The sequence below is a fragment of the Chiloscyllium plagiosum genome, unplaced genomic scaffold (genome assembly GCF_037043375.1).
Source record: "Chiloscyllium plagiosum isolate Xiang-an unplaced genomic scaffold, Cpla_swu_hap1 HiC_scaffold_34, whole genome shotgun sequence".
In the NCBI taxonomy this organism is placed as follows: Eukaryota; Metazoa; Chordata; class Chondrichthyes; order Orectolobiformes; family Hemiscylliidae; genus Chiloscyllium; species Chiloscyllium plagiosum.
The window spans coordinates 38425735-38450079 of NW_028270172.1; the positions used below are offsets into that span (position 1 = coordinate 38425735).

The 24345-nt window shown below is 41.0% G+C and overlaps 1 protein-coding gene across 1 annotated transcript in view; it reads right to left on the bottom strand.

Moving 5' to 3' along the window:
- Positions 1-436: 436 nt before the first annotated feature.
- LOC122564376 (transcription factor E2F3-like) overlaps positions 437-24345 on the bottom strand; it is a 62171-nt gene continuing 38262 nt past the window's right edge. Inside the window, exons 4-7 of the mRNA XM_043719163.2 lie at positions 21247-21405; positions 18826-18940; positions 18406-18544; positions 437-4331 (exon numbers count right to left, since the gene is read on the bottom strand). Coding sequence (XP_043575098.1) covers positions 4069-4331; positions 18406-18544; positions 18826-18940; positions 21247-21405 — 676 coding nt within the window. The 3' untranslated portion in view covers positions 437-4068. The remainder of the gene's footprint in view (positions 4332-18405; positions 18545-18825; positions 18941-21246; positions 21406-24345) is intronic.

The following is a 24345-nucleotide window of genomic DNA, read 5'->3' on the forward strand; positions in this document are numbered from 1 at the left end:
ACATGCAAAGAAAATCCTCCATTATCTGAAAATATTTTGTAGCTACTGATGAAATTATGCTGGAAAATATCGTAGAATTTTGAGCAACACATCTGGGGATACCAAACCCCATCAAGTCAGCATAAGTTTGGTCCACAAACTACACATCTTGCTTCGCTCTGATTTTCAAAACCCATGTCATGACTTAAAAGTTATCAGAGTCAGGCCCAATAAGAACTTTACAGTCAATGGCCAAGCAGAAGTTAAATCTTGCAATTAAGAAACACAAATAAGACATCCTCATGTGGGCAGTAAGTCGTTGAATTGCTGTGGCTTCGTGGAATTCATACTCCTGTCAATGTGCATGATCTAAATGTCTCCAATTACTGAGCTTACATCAGATCAGGGTAATGAAGGGATAGGAAATGGTTAATCCAAGACTAAATACAGAAAGGTAAACATTTAAATTCATATTTTATTTACACTCCAGTTTAAACATTATAAATTCAAGGGAAGCTTTCCCACAAATTTTACCATTTCTGAAGTACCATCAAAATTCAGAATTATGCTGGCACTTAGTAGGTTTAATGTGCTTTGCACACATTTCATATACACTATGTACATTTTTTTTTAGAACAGGCATCCAGCTCTTGGGTTAAATAGTATATCATTTAAAAACAGCTAGTTACAAATGCGGGTGATAAAACCTTTACAAGTCTTTACAAAGTTTGATGATAGTGTCCCTTTAAGTTTGGCAAAGCCAAAAAAATGCATTGTTGCATAACAATGTTATAAAAAAAAGCCTGAACAATGAACACAGTCAAAGGTTGCAAAGTCTCTGAATAGATTATAGATTTTTTTTCATAATTTATTATGAAGAGCCAGCACAGTGCTGAATAGTACCATGTGTATTTATCAATTCCTTTACACAGTTCTAGGCACAGACTTTGATCTTTCAGTACACATTTATGCAGATGATAAATAAGACAACTTCAAGAGTGGCAACCAACTGAGAAATACACCAACAATACCCAAGGATCTGGACACTTCTATTTAAAAGTCTAGCTTTATGTTATACCAAAATTTTATTTTCTAGAAAAATGTAATGTTTGAGGCTTATTGAAGTAGATGTGTAAGTACACCTCTTGTTTACAATCTAAAGAATAGATAAGCCAAAACTGGCACCTTACACCCAACTGCATTGTCTTACAAGATACAATGACAGCAAAGATGTACCAAATGTGCAGAACTCCACTATTGCTGGTCATTGTGGCAGAGCGACACAGCAGATTTTGTTTGTATTAAACATATTCGAAAGGTCTGAGATAAGACTGCTCACAGCTGCTGCACTGAGTTTACAAACAACCAGTTGCTTCCCATAAAGCATGAACAGCAATGGAATGAAATAAATATAATCTGAAAGTATCTTCACAACTGAACCTCTGGCAATTGTTGAGCCAGTGTGGTCTGAAGTCTCAGCAAAATGATCAATGAGACCCGGTCAGGGAGTGAGTTTGATGACATGGGAAGAATTCAAATGATTGGAAGATTAAGGTTGCATATGTGCTACTCAGTAAAAACAACCAGTTTGTGCACTTCAACTGGACGACAAAAAGTATGCCTGGATTAACATGGTGAGGTGAATAGAAAATAATTATTCATTTGAAATAGTTAGGCAGGGAAGGAGGGCCTGATGTTTAGTGTATGAAGCCAAATAGTCATAAGAGAACAATCCATCTATTCACTGTCCATTCAGTTGGAGTTTATTGGAGTACATAAACATTGAGTGGTTTCATCTGTAAGAATCTGTAAAATCAATTTGACAAATGCTCAAAAAAACTCAAGAATGCTTCCATTCTGCATTGTCAGTGATGTCACACTATTCTTGAATCATTGTGTTAACCTGTAGCTTTCGAGTCAACAACAACTTGAGCCTATCACACTAACAACCATAATGTTTTTTTAAAAATTAGATTAACTTTGGTTGTATTAATATCTTTATTCTTAACCGTTTGATTGATCCACCCTGAAGTTGGTCCATTTTTAACATTTAGCCATGTAAGGAATTGGAAAGAAAATGCCAGTTCATGGAGATAATACACACAGACAAAGGTCACATGGAACAAACTTAAGTGAGGCTTGTTCACTGAACAACTATCACAGTGAAACGATGCAACCAATTCTACAAGATTTCCATAACTTCAAGATTAATTTCCAAAACTGGATACCAAACTTCTTGGAAAAAGTCACCTTCAAGGTCAGGGGTCAAATTAAGGGCTTAATTTAAGATAATGTTGGATAGTGATCAGAAGCGAGAACCCACAAACTAGTAATAAAGGATTCTTGCAGCAGAGTGGATGCAATTAAGATAATATCTTAAGATAAAAGGAACACATTACTGATTCATTGCATCAACCTCTATTATAAGCTGACAAAGATGATAAGCAGAACTTCTCAAGGAGCATCACAAACATTCTCAGATGTTGTGACTTTAAGTTCTTCTTACCTGAAGACACTCATACTAAAGCTAACTGTTGCAATGAAGTTAGTCAAACTCAGTATCTTATTCAACTCACTATTACAAAACAATTACTTGAACTCGTTCGACCACAAAGAGGCACCAAAATGGATTTCAATCCTGCACTTGTGTATGTGAATAAATAAATATATATATACATACATACACACACCCCCAACATATTGTATCAACAGTTATTGGCTGGTTATCAGTAGACTGATTTCCACTCAATTTATCTCTTTCCTAGTTAAGGGAGTTGCTGCTCTAGTGACATCAACTGAAGCACAATTGGTCTTGATGGCATATTTCTATACCAGATAGTGTACTCAATAAGCAAGTGACTGAGTTCGCTTCCATTCACTATCACCACTTGTCACTTACATACCCCATTACTTTCGATGTTTTGTTCTTTAATAAGAATTATAGAACTAAGAGGAGATGTAGCTTTTTCAACTACCATTGCTTGGAACAATTCCACATAAAAGTTTCTCAAAACATTTTCAGGGAAGTATTAGGCTGCATGTTCATGTTCAACGAAAGCTAGTGCTAATTACAGAACTTAATGCACAATGTTGTGCTGACATTTAATACATATCAACCACATATCCAGTCCAAATGAATCCAAGTATACAATAGCAAAGCATTATGAAATACAAAGTGTACTAGATAATCCTTTGCATTAAAATTAATAGGGCATTGTTTTAGAGTAGTATCCCTCACATCATCTGAGATACAATAACACAAATGTTAAGTAATCCTCCACAAGCCAAATGCCGGCAACAAACCAAGCACTGTCCCAAAATTAGGAAGCAGCAGCTCGAATTAACTTTCGATCTAGTTTCATTCATGACATGCAATGGAAGAAAGGAAAATGCATGGAAAAACCCAGCTGCACTCATTAACTTGGCAGTTGCTGCCAAGACTACTTCTAAAAATCAAACCAAAATTCAGTCTTAATTGTAAACAAGAAATCATATCTACAATTGTTTTTGAACTTTAATTTGCACTTTTCATGAGTTATATTTCCTCTATTTGCTCAGCAATGATAACTAAACAAATCAACATGTACTGAAATTGCCACCTTCAACTTAACCACAGATCACACAAACGACTGTCAATATAGCTACAGCATGTTCTTTCAGGAAAGACCAAAGGCGAACCTATCACACGTCTCAGACCGTCAAGAACATTTTCACAGCTGATAAATTCACCTTGGAAGACTCGTCAGAAAGGTTACAAGGTCTTGAAATAATGTGAGCATGAATTTTTGCATCATACATGCCAAAAGCCAACACAAGAACTCCATTATTAGATGTGTATGGTAATCAATAGTGACATTTCATTTCATGCGAATACATAATTTGAAATACCAGCAAATATCACCTCAGTTGCTGACAACCAGTAGAGATTAAGGTCATTACAACTGGCTGTGGTTTTACTGGCAAAAACTTCTATTACTATTCCTGTAACTGGTACATATTTCCCTTTATCACTCACCAGCTACCAAACTTACATTCTGTTTCTAGGTCCATCACTGGTAGCAGTTATTCAATACTTCAAAAAGAAAATACTTAATTGGTCATACAAAAATCTTCCAATGGGAAAAGCCCATCAACATCACAGTCAAACAGATCATTGATTCCTGCTTTATCACCAATGCTCAATAGGTACTCTTCCTGTGCAGCTGATGGAGACAGATTGACAAACAGTCCTTCTTCTTCCATTGGCAATGAAATCTGATCTTCAGTTTGTTGCAGAATATTGTTCAATGACGTTAAAGGTGAAAAGTGTAAACCCGAACTGTCACCATGCTGACTGTTTGAAATATCAAAATCTGCCAATGGAAAAAAAACAATGAACAGGTTAATATGATATTTTCCAAATCATATGGCATATCTCCTAACATCCACATCATTAATATAGGATTGGAAACCAGATAATGGCCAGCTCATTATCAAAGTAAACATTTATATTTTATACAAGCCAGTTGCCATTTGGCCTTGTGCCCATTCTGGCTCTAAGTGATAAACCTAATGTCACTTACCCACCATTTTTCTGTAGGTATTTTCTTTTTCCTTTCCAGACTACCCCACTAGCCCTTCTCTTGTTGTCTCACCCAAAAACACAAGTTTATTGCCAATGCCTCTGCAATTTCCACCCTCACTTCCCTTGATGCATCTCAGAGTCCTGATGCCTTATTGAAATTCTAAATTCAATCAGCCTATCCATTAGCTCCTCCTTATCAATTTTAAAATCAAGTGTCCAAATTAGCTCCCCTTCTGCTATGAGCAGAGCAGCTTTCCTTGGTTAAGACATAAGAAAGTATTCATTTAGGACAATGCATTCATCTCCTTTTTGATCCTGAACCAGTACTATTCCTCTTTAAATATAGACTATTTATAGTCTATTAAAAAAATGGATTATCTTGTGTTTTATGCCAGTCTCTTCTCATGCTTTATATATATATCTCCTTTTTCTCATTAAGATGAAGTAGTTCATCTTAGAACATAGAACAGTACAGCACAGAACGGTCCTTCAGCCCACGATGTTGTGCCGACCATTGATCCTCATGTAAGGTCAACCGAACCCTCAAATATCTGTGACCATATGCATGTCCAGCAGTCTCTTAAATATCCCCAATGACCTCGCTTCCACAACTGCTGCTGGCAACACATTCCATGCTCCCACAACTCTCTGCGTAAAGAATCCGCCTCTGACATCCCCTCTATACTTTCCGCCAAACAGCTTAAAACTATGACCCCTCGTGTTAACAATTTCTGCCCTGGGAAAAAGTCTCTGGCTATCAACTCTATCTATGCCTCTCATTATCTTGTACACCTCAATTAGGTCCCCTCCCTTCCTTCTTTTTTCCAATGAAAAAAGTCCGAGCTCAGTCAACCTCTCTTTGTAAGATAAGCCCTCCATTCCAGGCAGCATCCTGGTAAACCTCCCCTGAACCCTCTCCAAAGCATCCACATCTTTCCTATAATAGAGCAACCAGAACTGGACAAAGTATTCCAAGTGCAATCAAAGTTATAGATTTGCAACAAGATCTCATGGCTCTTAAACTCAATCCCCCTGTTAAATGAAAGCCAAAACACCATATGCTTTCCCAATAACCCTGAGAAACTCGGGCTTGTCCGGGATTTGAACCCAGGACCTCTTCCATATAAAACAAGCCAGGTTCACAATTCTACGATCCAGCTAACATTTCTCATCTGCACCTTTTCTTGTGCCATCTTTCTGTCATCCTCCAACATGGTCTCAAATAGATTGCTTTCCCTTTCTCCATCTTTGGCATACACCTTGACTGTACTCAGACTTCTTCCAATTTTCAGTTACACTATTTTCTGCCAGACTTCACTTCCACAGAGAGAACAATTTACCTTTTCACCTCAAAACAAACCAACTCAAAAAAACTGTCTAGCCAGATCATGTCACGAAGGGGACTCTTTCACACCAAACATAACTTGCAACTTTTATTCATAATCATAATGAGGATTCAGGTTCCAAGCTACATAGACCAGTGAAGTTCTAGATTCCACCTTTAGCCTGCTGTGTTGAAAATTTGAAGCAGGGCTATTAAAAAGGCCCGACTCCTCAAAACATTTTTAAGCCCAGACCATAACTTTGCTATTGGTCTAGTGGATGCTCCCAGAGTGAATTAGGTGATTTGACTGCCAAGTTTTAAACAAACAGAAGTTATTTGCAAAATTACAGAATGAAATACAGAACAGAAAATTGAATCCCAGATAATTTATCCTATCCGTTCTAAAATTACTTGCAACATTCCCAATAAACACATCCCTGAGCATAAAGAGTAAAAATGACAAAACGCTTACAGGTTACAAAATCAGAAGGGCAGAAAGAGGGAGAGAACTAACCACCTTGCTTCACACGCTGCTGAACTGAATCAAAAACTCTTAATCTAAACGAAGGCTAGCGACACAACTATCTGGCCACTCCCCTTTGATTGTATTTTTTAAAGGCATGAAAGCCTTAGGCGGGAGGCATTATCTATTAGGAGTAAACAAAAAGGGCCCCAATAAACCTTTCAAACCCAGCCTAGTTGGATCCTGGCCAATTATCCCTTTTCTGGGGAAAAAACTCAAGGGCATAGTAACCTTGTAAAAAAAAAACATTGTGACAAAGCCAAAGGGATAAGAGAGAAATTCAGTGAATATTACCAATTTTAACAAGTTACCAGGTCAACCCTGTGGGACAAGAACATACATAGGAAGCAAGGAGAGATCAGGTTTGGGTTCAACAGCAATCCTACTGTGCTTGAACAGCCCAATAGGTGCTAACACAACTGAGACTGTGGGAATTCACATTCTCACAAATATATTTGTCACTATATATATTGTGGAAAAATGCTTTTTTTCAAGCGATAGTTGGAGTGGGAGGAGAGACAGGAAGGACCAGAGGCCCGACGAGAAGGTAAATGTTAAAATATACAAAGGTTCAGGCAGAGTGCACACTCAGCAGGAGCAGCACGGGACTGCTGGGTCAGTGAGGTTTTATATTTGGGCGGTTGTTTTACCTAAAACACTACTCAGGTAGTGTCACCCACCCAGCCTCCTCATCTAACCAACAAAAAAAATAAGAGTTCTGTGTGCCAATTGGTAAGGTGGCTCGTTTCTTTAGTTTTTTTCTAGCTTTTCAGTAGTCTCATTGAGAATTTCGAATAGTGGGAATGGAGGTTAGGGCACTTGAATGTTCCTTCTGCAGAATGTAGGAGGTAAGGTGTCCCTGCTGACTGCATCTGTGGGAAGTACACCCAACTCCAGCTCCTCAAAAACTGCTTTAGGGAACAGGAGCTGGAGCTGGACGAACTTCAGATCATTCGGGAGGCGGAGGGGGTTATTGAGAGGAGTTACAGGTTGGTAGTCACACCTCAGGTAAAAAGATGAAGGTAGATTGATTACCGTCAGGGGACAGAAAGGGAACTGGCAGGCAGTGCAGGGATTCCCTGTGGCCATTCCCCTCAACAAGTATACCATTTTGGATACTGTTGCGGGGGGACGACTTACCAGGGGTAAGCAATGGTGAACAGGTCTCTGGCACAGAGTCTGACCCTGTTGCTCAGAAGGAAAAGGGAGAAGAGAAGCAAAACATTTCACAGTTAGGAGGATAGAAAGGAGGTTGTGGGAACAAGAGAGATTCACGGTTGGTGCGTTGCCTCCCAGGTGCCAGAGTTCATGATGTCTCTGATCGTGTTTTTGGGATCCTTGAGGGGAGGGGGAGCAGCCCCAAGTCATGGCCCACATAGGCACAAACGACATAGGTGGGAAGAGAGATGGGGATTTAAAGCAGAAATTAAGGGAGCTAGGGCAGAAGCTTACAGCAAGAACAAACAGTTGTCTCTGGTTTGTTGCCTGTGCCACATGTTAGCAAGGCAAAGAATAGGGAGAGGGGAGTTGAACACATGGCTACAGGGATGGTGCAGGAGGGAAGGTTTTGGGTTCCTGGATAATTGGGGCTCTTTGAGGTAGGTGGGACCTCAACAAACAGGATGGTTTTCACCTGAACCAGAGAGGTACCAATATCATGGGGGTGGAATTTGCTGATGCTCTTCGGGTGGGTTTAAACTAATCCAGCAGGGGGATGGGAACCAAAATTGTAGTTCAAGTACATGGAAGGATGAGAGTAGTGAAGTCAGAACTAAAGATTTCAAGATTGCAAGAAGGCACCGGCAAGCAAGAAGTTGATTTGAAGCGTGTCTAATTCTGAATGCTCCTGGCATTGAAGAAGGTGGATGAACTTGCAGCACGGGTTGGTACCTGGGATTGCGATGTTGTGGCCATTTTATAGACATGGGTAGAGCAGGGACAGGAATGGTTATTGCAGGTACCGGGATTTAGATGTTTCAGTAAGAACAGCTAAAATGGTAAAAAAGAGGGGGAAGTGTGGCACTGTTAGTCAAGGACAGTATTACGGTTGCAGAAAGGACGTTTGAGGACTCATTTACTGAGTATGGGCTGAGATTAGAAACAGGAAAGGAGAGGTTATCCTGTTGGGAGTTTTCTATAAGCCTCAGAATAGTTCCAGAGATGTAGAGGAAAGGATTGCAAAGATGATCCTCAGTAGAAGCGAGAGTGACAGGGTAGTTATGGGGAGCTTTACCTTTCCAAATATTGACTGGGAATACTATAATTCAAGTAATTTAGATGGGTCAGTTTTTGTCCAGTGTGCAGGAGGGTTTCCGGATAGTATGTAGATAGGCCAACAGGGGCGAGGCCACATTAGGTTTGGTTTGGAGGTAGATGAGCACTTTGGTGATAGTGACCACAATTTGGTTATGTTTACTTTGGCAACGGAAAGGGATAGGTATATATCAGAGGGCAAGAGTTATAGCTGGGGAAAAGGCAATTATGATGTGATTAGGCAAGATTTAGGATGCATAGGATGGGGAGAGGATGGACACCGTTGAAATGTGGAGCTTATTCAAGGACTAGCTACTGTCGGTCCTTGATAAGTATGTACTGGTCAGGCAGGCAGGAATTGTGGAGTGCAGGAGCCGTGGTTTACTAAGGAAGTTGAATCTCTTCAAGGAGGAATAAGGCAGCTTATGCGAGGATGAGATGTGACGGTTCAGTTAGGATGCTTGAGAGTTACAAATTAGCCAGGAAAGACCTAAAGGGAGCTAAGAGGAGCCAGGAGGGGACACGAGAAGTCAATGGCAAGTAGAGTCAAGGAAAACCTTAAGGCTTTCTATAGGTATATCAAGAATAAAGGAAGAAAGAAAGTAAGATTAGGGCCAATCAAGCATAGTCGTGGGAAATTGTACAGGAGTCAGAAAAGGTAGGAGAAGCGCTAAATGGATATTTTTCAATCAGTATTCACACTGGGAAAAGACAATGTGATCGAGGAGAATACAGAGATACAGCCAACGAGACTAGATGGGATTGAGGTGCATAAGGAGGAAGTGTTAGCAATTTAGGAACGTGTAAAAATAGATAAGCCCCCTGGGCTGGATGGGATTTATCAGAGGATTCTCTGGGAAGCCAGGGAGGAGACTGCTGAGCCTTTGACTTATGTTTATGCTTATTATCTTTATGTCATGATTGTCTACAGGAATCATGCCAGAAGACTGGAGGATAGCAAACGTTGCCTTGTTCAAGAAAGGGAGTAGAGACAACCCCTGAAATTACAGACCTGAGTCTTACTTCAGTTGTGGGTACAGTATCAGAAAGGGTTATAAGAGATAGGATTTATAATCAGCTAGAGAGGAATAAGTTGATTACCTTTGTGTGAAGGGTAGGTTGTGCCTCACAAACCTTGCTGAATTCTTTGAGAAGGCAACCTAATAGGTGGATGAGGGTAAAGCAGTTGATGTGGCGTATATGGATTTTAGTGAAGTGTTTGAAAAGGTTCCACACAGTAGGGTATTGCACAGAGTTTCAGAATGGAGGGTGTTTTAGCGGTTTGGATTAGAAATTGGCTAGCTGAAAGAAGACAGACGGTGGTGATTGATGGGAAATATTCATCTTGGAGTTCAGTTATAAGTCGGGTACCATAAGGAACTGTTTTTGGTCCGTTGTGGTTTGTCATTTATATAAATGACCTGGATGATGGCATACAAGAATGGATTAGTGAATGTGCAGATAATACTAAGGTCGGTAGAGATGTAGATAGTGACGAAGGATGTTAACAGAGAGACGTAGATAAGCTGCAGAGCTGGAAAATGGAGTTAATGTGGAAAAGTGTAAGGTGATTCATTTTGAAAGGAGTAACAGGAATGCAAAGTACTGGACTAACAGTAAGATTCTTGGTGCAGATGAGCAGAGAGATCTCAGTGTCTGGGGACATAGATCCTTGAAAGTTGCCACCCAGGTTGATAGGGTTGTTAAGGCAGCATACGGTGTGTTAGATTTCATTGGTAGAGGAATTGTGTTTTGGAAACATGAGGCCATGCTCAAGCTGTACAAAACTCTGGTCTGGCCACATTTGGAGTATTGCATTCAGTTCCAGTCACCGCATTAAACGAAGGAAGTGGAAGGTCTGGAAAGGGTTCAGAGGAGATTAACTAGAATGTTGCCTGGTATGGAGGGAAGACAGAGGGACTTGAGGCGGTTTTCATTAGAGAGAAGATGGAGAGGTGACTTAATTGAGACAGAAAAGATAATCAGAGGGTTAGATATGTTGGACATTGAGAGCCTTTTTACTCTGATGTTGATGGCTCGCACAAGGGGACATAGCTTTAAATTCAGGGGTGACAGATGTCAGACGTAGTTTCTTTACTAAGTAGTAGGAGCATGGACCACACTGCCTGCAACATAGAGATGTACAGCATGGAAACAGACCCTTCCAGTCCAACCCGTCCATGCCGACCAGATAGCCCAACCCAATCTAGTCCAACCTGCCAGCACGCAGCCCATATCCCTCCAAACCCTTCCTATTCATATACGCATCCAAATCTTCTTAAATGTTGCAATTATACCAGCCTCCACCACTTCCTCTGGCAGCTCACTCCATGCCCGTATCACCCTCTGAAAAAGTTGCCCCGTATGTCTCTATTATATCTTTTCCCTCTCATCCTAAACCTATGCCCTCTAGTTCTAGACTCCCAAACCCCAGGGAAAAGATTTTACCTATTAATCCTATCCATGCCCCTCAATTTTACAAACCACGAGAAGGGCACCCCTTAGCCTCAGACGCTCCAAGGAAAACAGCCCCAGCCTGTTCAGCCTCTCCCTTTAGCTCAAATCCTCCATCCCTGGCAACATCCTTGTAAATCTTTTCTGAACCTTTTCAAGTTTCACAACATCCTTCCGATAGGAAGGAGACCAGAATTGCACGCAATATTCCAACAGTGGCCTAACCAATGTCCTGAACAGCCGCAACATGACCTCCCAACTCCTGTACTCAATACTCTGACCAATAAAGGAAAGCATACCAAATGCTGCCTTCACTATCCTATCTACCTGTGACTCCACTTTCAAGGAGCTATGAACCTGCACCGGGGTCTCTTTGTTCAGCAACACTCCCTAGGACCTTGCCATTAAGTGTATAAATCCTGCTAAGATTTGCTTTCCCAAAATGCAGCACCTCACATTTACCCAAATTTAACTCCATCTGCCACTTCTCAGCCCATTGGCCGATCTGGTCAAGATCCTGTTGTAATCTGAGGTAACCCTCTTTGCTGTCCACTACACCTCCAATTTTGGTGTCATCTGCAAACTTACTAACTGTACCTCTTATGCCCGCATCCAAATCATTTATGTATATGACAAAAAGTAGAGGACTTCGCACCGATCCTTGTGGCACTCCACTGGTCACAGACCTGCAGTCTGGAAAAAAAACCATCCACCACCCTCTGTCTTCTACTTTTGAGCCAGTTCTGTATCAAAATGGCTAGTTCTCCCTGTATTCTGTGAGATCTAACCTTGCTAACCAGTCTCCCATGGGGAACCTTGTCAAGTGCATTACTGAAATCCATATAAATCACATCTACTGCTCTGCCCTCAAACATCTTTGTTACTTCTTCAAAAAACTCAATTAAGTTTGAGAGACATGATTTCCCATGCACAAAGCCATGCTGACCATCCCTAACCCTTTCCAACTACATGTACATCCTGTCCCTCAGGATTCCCTCCAACAACTTGCCCACCAAGGTCAGGCTCACTGGTCTATAGTTCCCTGGCTTGTCTTTACCATCCTTCTTAAACAGTGGCACCACATTTGCCAACCTCCAGTCTTCCAGCACCCCACCTGTGACTATCGATGATACAAATATCTCAGCAAGAGGCCCAGCAATCACTTCTCTAGTTTCCCACAGAGTTCTCGGGTACACCTGATCAGGTCCTGGGAATTTATCCACTTTTACCTTTTAAGACATCCAGCACTTCCTCCTCTGCAATCTGGACATTTTGCAAGATGTCACCATCTATTTCCCTACAGTCTATATCTTCCATATCCTTTTCCACAGTAAATACTGATGCAAAATATTCATTTAGTATCTCAGCCATTTTCTGTGGTTTCACTCAAAGGCCGCCTTGCTGATCTTTGAGGTGCCCTATTCTCTCCCTCATTACCCTTTTGTCCTTAATATATTTGTAAAAGCCCTTTGGATTCTCCTTAATTCTGTGTGCCAAAGCTATCTCATGTCCCCGTTTTACCCTCCTGATTTCCCTCTTAAGTATACTCCTACTTCCTTTATACTCTTCTCAGGATTCACTCGCTCCATCCTGTCTATACCTGACATATGCTTCCTTCTTTTTCTTAACCAGACCCTCAATGTAGATTAGGTTACTTAGTGTGGAAACAGGCCCTTTGGCCCAACAAGTCCTCACCGACCTGCCCAAGCACACCCCATCCAGACCCATTCCCCTACATTTACCCCTTCACCTAACACTATGGGCAATTTAGCATGGCCAATTCACCTAACCTGCACATCTTTGGACTGTGGGAGGAAACCGGAGCACCCGGAGGAAACCCACGCTGACACGGGAAGAATGTGAAAACTCCACACAGTCAGTCACCTGAGGCGGGAATTGAACCCGGGTCTCTGGCGCTGAGGCAGCAGTGCCACCGCGTCACCCACTGTCTTTAGTCATCCAGCATTCCCTTTCACCCTGACAGGAATATACTTTCTCTGGATTCTTGTTATCTCATTTCTGAAGGCTTCTCATTTTCCAGCCGTCCCTTTACCTGCGAACATCTGCCTCCAATGAGCTTTCAAAAGTTTTTGCCCAATACTGTCAAAATTGGCCTTTCTCCAATTTAGAACTTCAACTTTTAGATCTGGTCTATCCTTTTCCATCACTATTTTAAAACAAATAGGATTATGGTCGCTGGCCCCAAAGTGCTCCCCCACTGACACCTCAGTCACCTGCTCTGCCTTATTTCCCAAGAGTAGGTCAGGTTTTGCACCTTCTCTAGTAGGTACATCCACATACTGAATCAGAAAATTATCTTGTACACACTTAGTGTAAAAGGTTTAGATGGAGAGGAATTTGCTATGGCAGTCCCAGTCTATGTTTGGAAAGTTATAATCCTCTACCATAACTACCCTATTATTCTTACAGATAGCTGAGATCTCCTTACAAGTTTGTTTCTCAATTTCCCTCTGACTCTTGGGGGGGGTCTATAATACAATCCCGATAAGGTGATCATCCCTTTCTTATTTCTCAGTTCCACCCAAATAACTTCCCTGGATGTATTTCTGGGAATATCCTCCCTCAGCACAGCTGTAATGCTATCCCTTATCAAAAACACCACTCCCCCTCCTCTCTTGCCTCCCTTTCTATCCTTCCTGGATAGAATTTGTATCCTGGAACATTAAGCTGCCCGTCCTGCCCATCCCTGAGTCATGTTTCTGTAATTGCTATGATATCCCAGTCCCATGTTCCTAACCATGCCCTGAGTTCATCTGCCTTCCCTGTTAGGCCCCTTGCATTGAAATAAATGCAGTTTAATTTATTAGTCCTACCTTGTCCCTGCCTACCCTGACTGTTTGACTCATTTCTGTTCTCAACTGTACCAGTCTCAGATTGATCTCTTTCCTCACTATCTCCCTGGGTCCCACCCCACCCCCACCTTACTAGTTTAAATCTCCCAAGCAGTTCTAGCAAATTTCCCTGCCAGTATATTAGTCCCCTTCCAATTTAGGTGCAATCCGTCCTTCTTGTATAGGTCACTTCTACCCCAAAAGAGATTCCAATGATCCAAAAATGTGAATCCTTCTCCCATACACCAGCTTCTCAACCATGCATTCATCTGTTTTATTCTCCTATTCCTGCCCTCACTAGCTCTAGCACTGGGGGTAATCCAGATATTACTCCCCTTGAGGACCTTTTTTAAATTTCTACCTAACTCTGTAATCTCCCTTCAGAATCTCAACCTTTTCCCTTCCAATGTCGTTGACAGTAGTAGACTCACCAACTTCAAAGAGCATTTAAATGGTCACTGGATAGGCATGTGGACAAGAATGGAAGAGTGTCAGTTAGATGAGTTTCACATTGGTTCCACAGGTCAGCACAACATCGAGGGCCAAAGGGCCTGTACTGCACTGTAGTGTTCTATGTTTCAAAATGACACATTGTTCCAAGATTTCAGACTACTTTGTTTTGTGTTAGTCAGTTATGTGGGGTGACCTAATAAACCGAATATATAGCAGTCAGGCTGTCCAGTTCAACCAGTCCATTGCAGGATCTGTTTCACTTAAGCCTTCACCTTTCCATTCTCACCTAAGTATCAGAAGAGTTCTTTCTCCTTCTTCCTCCTAAGCTTACCAAGCCTCCCCCAAAATGCATTTTTGTAATTCACCTTAACACTCCAAAATAGCAAGTTCATATTCACAGGTTCTCTTGAAGAAAATTCTTTTGAACTTAGCATCAGGCAGCCATCACAAAGTTGTCAGCCAAAAGTCTTGCTCATCCCCACAGCAGAATCACTATGCCCCTCGTATATTCTATTAAAACCTTCATAATTCATTAAGCCATGTTGCAGCTTTCTCTCCATCTGTTCATTCTTTGTTGCTGGTTTATAACCTTGGAGCTCTGGATAATTATGAAGGTTTTAATAGAAAATGAGAGAGTCACAGTGACTCTACTTAAGGGATGAGCAAAACTCTTAGCTGTCAGCATTGTGACACACTGGTACATTGACTATCTCTGTGGGCGGCACGGTGGCACAGTGGTTAGCACTACTGCCTCACAGCGCCAGAGACCCGGGTTCAATTCCCGCCTCAGGCGACTGTGTGGAGTTTGCACATTCTCCCAGTGTCTGCATGGATTTCCTCCAGGTGCTCCGGTTTCCTCCCACAATCCAAAAATGTGCAGGTTAGGTGAACTGGCCATGCTAAATTCCCCATAGTGTTCGGTGTAGTGGAATGGGTCTGGGTGGGTTGCGCTTCGGCAGGTCGGTGTGGACTTGTTGGGCCGAAAGGCCTGTTTCCACACTAAGTAATCTAATCTAATCTCTGGACCAACAGGTCAGGGTTCAATTCCCACCTACTCCAGAGAGATTTGTTGTGAATATGTTCACTGAGCTGGGAATTTTGATTGCAGACATTTTGCCCCCTCTCTAGGTGACACCCTCAGTGCTGTGGATCCTCAAGCGAAGCTCTGGCCCACGGTGTCAGTTGGAATTTGTAGCTTCAGTCCAGTTGTTTGTTGCAATGGTCTAGGTCAATGAGTTTACGGATGGAGCCCGTGGATGAGTGTCATGCTTTTAGGAGATCACTGGCTGTACTCTGCTGGGCTTGATTTATTATTCTTCTATTGTCCCAGTCAAAATTGTTGTCTTTATCGCCTGCATGTATAGATACCCGGGGCAGTTGGTCATGACGTTTCATGGCTGTTTCAAGTTCACAAGTGCAGATATTGTCTACCTGTTTCTCCTCTAGTGTTTTGTGCAGTCTCGGCATGGAACCTTGTACACCATGTTTGTCCTGCACATCATGGATATTGGGTCTTGTTCTGGTGAGTTGTTATCTGAGCATGGCTATCTGATTTACGTCAGTGCAAAAATTGAGTGGTCGGAGGAGTCTGTCTGTTACAGAGATGTACAGCACGGAAACAGATCCTTTGGTCCAACTCGACCATGCCGACCAGATATCCCAATACAATCTTGTCCCAGACAAGAAACTGCATGCCAAAAATCGTTAATTTCAAAAGCGACCAATCAGAAGTGGACTGTAACAATCGAACAAGCCATCCCAACAGGACAGACAGAACCACAAAAAAAAAGCACAAGACAAAATGACTAAACTAACCAACAGCAGAAAAGACAACATGACAGACACCTGGGTAAGAAACCTATCTAACAGACAGCTCACAGACACAGAAAAAGCAATGCTAGCTAAAGGACTCAATTAAAACCACAAGGATGCCAAAAATCAGACTTGCTAACTGCACTAGAATGTAGGCTCAGAATAAACAGACTAATTGAAGAGACACAGTAAACGGTCAGACAAACCATTGTACCCTTATTGACAAAGGAAACAAAAACAACATCAACACAAAAGGAGAGAAGGCCTAAAAACACAACAGAGGATGAAAACAATCATATTGCCAGCGGATAAAGACAGAATGACAGTAATCATAAATAAAACTGACTATATAAAAACAAGCAGAAAAACCACGTGCAGAACCGACACCTACCTACAGGGGAAGAATGACCCCACACCACATTTAACTAATAGAATAAACACACTATGGAACCTGCACAAAAATGGACTGATGACCAAGACAGACCTACAAAGGGTGAAACCAGAAGGTACCAACACCCCACAATTTTACGGATTATTTAAAAAAGGGACACAAACCAGACATACCACTCAGACTCATTGTGGCACTTCGAGGAACTCCATCACAAACAGGCAAAAGAACTGAAACAGAAACTCAAAACATCTAGCCAGCAGATCCAAACACAATACAATCACAGGAATTCCTAGACAATATCAAGAACATAAACATAGACAAGGATGAAGCAATGGGGTCTCATTCAATGTCACGGTGCGGTTTACCTCAGTTGACAATAGCCAACCTCCTGGACAAACAGAAGGACTGCTTACTTAAACTACAGGACCCATGCGTGACAACACACTTCATATCTGGCTGTTGAATATGAACAAATCAATGGGGAACATATAGGCTCACCGCATAAGTAGTGATGCAAAGACTGGAACAAACAGCCCTCCCACAAATCCAATCCAAACTTTGGATCAGATACATGGACTTTTGTATAGTTAAACAACAGGGATCGAGAGCACACACCAAATTATCAGCACCGTGCTCACAGGGATCAAACTTACGAGAGGGAGGAAGAAATTAACAACCAAATCCCATTCCTGGATGTGATGAACACAAAATGAAGAATACACAACAGAACAAAAAAAAGCCACATACAATCAGATCCTGAATAACAGCAACCACCAAAAGGGCTACAATACACTGCAGCACTTCCTATCTACAAAGAGAACACCACCTCCACAAAGCCTTTGTCAAAACACATCACTGCAACTTCATCTGCAGATGACTGGCAGACAGACAATATGGTGAGGATGTGCAACAAGTCATAGTTACCACTCTACCTTACATTACAAAAGTCTCAGAACTGACAGCCAGACTCCACTGACCACTGATTTATGACAGCACATAAACCAACAGCCACGTTCAAGACAACTCACCAGAACAAAAGACCCAATACCCATCACGTGAAGGATTCAGTGTAGAAATTGCACAAAACACTATAGGACAAGCAGGCAGACAACTAGCAATCCATATTCATGAACAAACAGCCACTAAACGCCACTACCAGCTATCCCTGGTACCTATGAACACAGATGACAAGGACCACACTATAATAGGTCAAACCAAACAAAGGATGGCCAGATAACTCTTACAAGCATGGCACTCACCCAAAGTCTCCAGAAATAAACACATTGACCAAGACCCCATATACCCCATATACCAACCAGTGCACAGAACAACCGGAACTAGTAACTGGAAGCAATGGGAACACATCTACAATCCAACCAACTCCGTACAGCAGAGCTTCACAGGAAGCTCCACAGCACTGAGGATGTCACCAAGAAAGGGGACAAATGTCTACAATCCAAATTCCCAGCATGGTGAACATACCCATAACTGCAACATGTGTAATAACATTTATGAACATGTTGAATACAAAAGTGCTTGCACCTCTGGCATCATTTTTTTTTGGCACAGACTCAGGGCCTCTATTTCCTTCTCATAATAGGACAATTGGGAGGCAACACCTCCAAGGAGGGTCAAATCAAGCTTTGAATCAAATTTTCCCAGTTCATCTAGCTTTCACTTTAAATTTTGAGAAATAAGTCACAGTTGCTTTCTTTTTAAAAAAATGTAATTGACATTTGAGACATGTCGTCTAAAACACACAACATACAGATCAAAAATAAATCATTGTCCAGAACTTACCACAGACATGTGACTGGGAAATACTCCTAGAATGCTCTTGACTGGCAGATTTCAATGGACTATTAGATGTTCCAGCGTCCTCTGGACATAAATAAACCTCAATAGGGCCTTTAGAGCTTAATAAATGTATCTGGAAATTCTAAAAATTTAAAATATAAAAATGATAGAAAATCAAAAATTAGGTCAATGATTGTAAAATAGCTTATTTTCCATAAACTGGTTAAATAATCTTTAGAATTCAAACACCCTACTTCAAATTTATGCCAATGATCACTTGTCTGAAATGTACAAGACTTAATTCTACTGTGATCAGGACAAGGACAATTCAGTGTGCAAAAATAATCCTTTAAAAATAAGGCAATGTTAAACACTACAGCTGATTACATGTGATCAGTCTCTCTCCAATGAGCATCAACTTACATCATAAGGATCAGATACTTCCAACCTGGTTTCAGGAGGAGCTTTCACAGCTATTACCACTTGGCCTTTGAAACTCTGGATCTTTCTGATGTCCTGATAAGTCACATAATTTAACGTGTCAGATGTCAAGGGGTGTAAATTAGACATTGAATAACAATCTGCCCTCTGGATAATATGGAATGGGCTATAAACACTGGCCTAGCTAGTGACACCAACATCTATGAATGAGGAAGAGTTTGACAAGCCTATTCAACTATTTATTCAGATCTGTATGAATGCCACTTTTCCACAATGTCTCCATTTCCCTTGAATGAGCTTCCAAACTGGCAGGGGCAGAGAAATGATGATTCGACAACCTCAGTGAATGAATTTTTGACACCAGTCTTAAATGGACTATCCCTTATCCTATGAAAGCATCCCCCACTAATAGACGCAAGAACCAGACTAAACCCCCTCAAAATATATTAATACAGTAGTTTAATACCCAACCTTTTCTTATTTTTAAAGGCTAGTATAAGGCAGTGTGTTCTGCATGCTAATCAATTAATCAAACTACCAGGCTTGAAGCAAAACACTTTATTCTTACACTATTAAATTACTAACAAAAGGATGAAGAATCGAAATAGCTTAACTCTATTGGAAAACTTCATAGAATAATAGATTTAACTACTAAACAAACAGTTCCAAAATAATAACACCTCAAACATAGCCTTCGCAAAGGCAAATTTAATAAAATAGATGGTCTCACATACAATTCTCCAATCCAGGGAGAGGTGCTTCTACTGTTCAAACTTTTAATAAAAACTCCAATGCCTCATAAGCTGTTTACTTCATTGGCTAGGAACAGACCATTTGGCACCTCTGTCTCAACCTCTCCAACAAAAAAGCTACAAAATACACCTTCTGAAGTCATACCATCAGCACCTCAAGGGAAAGCATCTTAAATACATCCATCATGCCCTTAAAAGTTTTCTGGTGACAGTGGAACTAACCCTATCTCTGAGGCAGGAGGCCCAGGTCCAAGTTCCACTTGCTCCTGAGGTGTGTAAAAGCATCACTGAACAGGTTGATGATGAAAACATCAAAAATGAGATTGTTATGAAGATGTGGGTGGACTGTACCTTTAAGAGTGTTAAAAGCTAGCAAAAATACCTGACAGGACCAAGTGTTCTCAATAAGATAACAGTGAACATTTGGCCAAAAGCTGGATTAGCTGTGTTGCTTGGAGACAAAAACAGATTTGAATTAGGCCAGTTTAAATTATATTCCAAAAATACACCAAACTCCAATCCAGTTTGCATTTAGTATATTGACAATCTTAAAAGCCAATGACACAATCCAAAGCTTTGGGGCTATAAGACTGGGGAAAATAGAACAGTTGGGAGAAGAACTGCCACACCAGCAGCATGTGGAGTATGCCCAAAAAAAAGCTATGTAAAAGGTACCTTTATCCATCAGTAACCTATGAAGCAGAATCTCCTCAAAGACAGGATAGCAGTGAAGAACCAAAAGCTGCCTGGTTTTGAGATAAGATGCGTTGAGATAAGATGGTTTTATCAGACCAGTATTGTAGAAGGGAAAGTAAAAGATAGGTTAGAGGAAGGAGTTGTAAATAGTTGTTAGTTATTATTCTGTTATATTTAGGAAATAAAGTTGTTAATTTTTACTGTAACTAGTTCTTGGCCTTTCAAACTTTCAGATTACTGCACGGGATAAATCTTTTCTGTGTTGCTGGTTTAAATTAATCAGGAGGGTTTACCCCATGTCGTATCAAAATCCACTTTCTATTCTTTGAAATACAAAAGAAATACAGACCCAGTCTCAATCTCATAGGATAATCTCACCAACCCAGAAATTAATCCCTTTAGACTTGTTCTCAAAAGAAAACAGCTCTCAGCCTCACTGATACATCTGTGCCTCCTGCTGTGTTTCACTGTGTTAAGACAAAACTGCTATACTTACATTTACTTCACTTGCCTCAAATAAATAAGCCTTAGAATTACTGAAGCCTGATTAGTGCAGATAAATTCCATTAGTCACCAGTGACTAGCTAGTTTAACCTCCCACTACTTTGAACCAACTTCTTCCAGCTGACTGAGTGTCTGCCATTTCCAGGTAATTTTACTTATTTGAAGGTTTTACCTGTGTGTTAGAGCTTGATTCAATTTTTAAGCTTGCAAAAGGCTAACAGAACTTACCACATGAACCAAAATTCTCTACTCGCTGTTTACATCTCACTCAGTCTTCCGATTGTGCACTCCAACTTTACTGATGAGGCTTTAAAAGCCACTGGCAAATCTATTACAATAATGTCACTATCTTCACAAATCATCCAACACATTAAATCCCATCATGCCCGCACCAGATTTTCCAAAATCCTTTTTAAAAAAAACACTTGGAGCACCAAATCAGAAAGGATATCTTTGGTTTTCTGAGTCTTCTGTTAGCTTTTTGAGGTCCAAGGCACAGCTCTGGATCAAGTCATCCAACCTCTTCTCCTTCAGGTTAAGCTCAGCCACCTCCCGGTTCAGACCCTGGCATCGCTTCAGCATACCATCATTGTCCATCAGGCTGCAACCCCTGCAGAAAGCAGCACCAAGACAATTAGCAACTTTGGAAAGTTCAAAATTTCCATTCTTGAAAAAAAAAACACTACCCAATTCCCAGTGACGGAAGCTGATGCAAAACAGACAGAAAACTTTAACTGTTGAAAGATACCCTTCATTTTTCCCCAACAGAACAGCAGCTTTCCCATACAATCCAGTAACAGTGTGATGCTACAATCTTTTGATTGAAGTGCTTCAGAATGAAGATCTATTTCACTGTGGTACTGAGATTTTATCCAGTTCTTTAATCAGACCCTGGCACAAGTCAAAGTAGTACTTCCAAGAAAACATCCATTGCTCCAGAGGAAATATCTCTGGATAGAGCCTATTTCTTATAAGTAGAATAGTTGCCAGGGAGCTCCTTTGAGAATTTTGTAATTGCTCACCAAAAATATCACAGCTGAGAGCAAAAAGAACCACTGAGTTCACTGCAGAGCATGTTTATAAGTCATGCTACACAGTGCAATGTCACAGAACTTGCTCGTCATATTGACAGTCATTTTGTTTGAGCATAAGCTGGTGCTTGCGTTGAGATCAACCAAACTGTTCGGAGCCCAAAGCTACCTGCATGCTGCAAGTTTTAAGAGAATCCCAGACCGAACGCAGTAGTCACTCAGGCTAGTGACCAAAAGCTAAATATTTTAGCTATTGCATGCTGAAAGCCAGGATCCAACAATACAGGGCAATGCAGCCATAAAGATCTCAGCTCATTTCTTGGGGGATATGCTAAACTCTCGTTGCTCAGTTCATCAATAGCAGTATAGTGAGTAAGCATGTGCACAACAGAGTCTCTGAATACATGACGGCAAATGCTGGATTAGGACAGAAGCCTACTCCATATAATCTACAGCAAATTCCATGTCCTGTTATATCTCAAGTTTCTGATATAGAAATATGGACATGACCAATAACAAGGCTCAGCTTCTTACAACAGCACTGTCAGTAACACTGAAAAGCTAGATAGTTTTTAATAAAAAAAGAATATGCTGGTATGGGAAGCAGTTCAAAAGAAAAATCACTGCTGACTCCTGGCATAAAGGGGTTAACTCATCAAGAACACAAACAGGTTAGGCCTTTATTCATTACAGTTTAGGAGAATGAAAAAAGTGACTTTAATGAAACATACGGAATTCTGAGTGAGGCTTGACAAGGTACACGTTGAGCAGATGTTTCCACTCATGAGGTTAACCATTTAACTAAATAACGGGGACATATTTACAGATAAACAGACACATTGATACAAAAGAATTTCATCTTCCAGAAGGCTGTGACTGGTATTCTCTACCCCACAGGTTTGTGGAGGCTAGATCACAAAGTACTTAGGGAGATAGTTTTTTTTTGTAACTTTGGGGAGTTGAGGGTAATATTCCCTGTGTTCAGCTGCTCCAACATTCCACAAATGGCACATCGACTTGGATCGCAGCTGCACACTGACCTCAGCAGTCTGTACCCAGGGAAAATCAATTCGAAGGGAAGCTGAGGAGTTACGAGGAATGGAGCTAAAGAGAAGTTAAGGCTGGGTGCAGATCAGTTATGACCTTGCTGAATGATTGGATAGGCTGGAGGGTCTGAATGGCCTACTCCTGCTCTTTTTATGTTTCACATTCTTACATATGTTCCCAGCTTTTCTTGTTTTACCCTGAAAATGTGGCGAGATGCTGTCTCATGCAGCAATGATGACTTGATGACGGAAAAGAAATAAGTTTAAAATGCACTACCACAACTTATCAAGGTTACTTCAATACCATTAACAGGAACAGTGACCTCTAGAATTCCTCAGAACAAGGGCAATTGGAATATCAGAATCCCATCTCCTCCATGTTCACATCCAAGTCACACTAGCCAATCTTGAAAATATATTACACTTCACTGCCATTTTATCAAATTCCACCCCAACAGCATTATGGATATAGTTGTATCATGGACTACAGTGGCTCACTACCACCTTCTTAACCTCAATTAGGAACAGACAGCAAATGCTGACCTTGCCAATACAACCCACCGACATCCCACTAGATGATTGGCGGTGGTCCAACTAGAAGGTCAGCATACCAGAAGGGGAGGGGTTGAAAAGGTAACCTCGAACAATATGTGAATCAAACCCAGTGCTGGCATCACGTTGCATTGTAAACCAGCCATCCAGCCAACTGAGCTAAAATGATCAGTTATTTCTGCTATTTATCTCTTGCCAAAGATGCAAGCTGTACATACAGATGGCTTTGACAATATAAGGAGCAGCATACATTCCACAGGAAAGGAGATTACCCTTTGAACAAAAATAAATTACCTCTCCAAAGTACTAAAAAGCAAATGAAAATTGATTTCAACACAACGATACCAGTTTTACAAGCTCAATCATCCTAATGGATGAAAGATCAAAAGGAGTGGACAATGCATGGTAGATGAACTAAAATGTGAATAAGTGAAGTTATCCACTTTGGTAGTAAAAACAAGGCAGGTTGCCTGAATGGCAATAGTACGGGAAGGGGGAGGTGCAGCTAGACCTGGATGTCCTTGCATACCAGTCACTGAAAGCACACTTGCAGGCACAGCAAGTAGTGAAATAGGCTAATGGTATGTTCGCCTTCGTTCCAAGAGTATTCAGATTCATGAGCAGGGATATCTTACTGTACTCGTACAGAGCCTTGGTGAGGCCACACCTTCAGCACTAAATTGATGTATGAACACAGACTGGATCAGTTGGCATTCTGCACTCAAGTTCAGAAAAACAAGGAGAGTTTTCATAGACATCTAAAATTCTAACAGAACTAGACAGGGTAAATACAGGGAAGGTTTCCAAGGACTGGGAAGCCCAGAACTAGGGGGTCACAGTTTAAGGATATGATGTAAGCCATTTAAGACTGATACAAAATGACGTTTCTTCATCCAGAGAGTGATGAACCTGTGGAGCTCT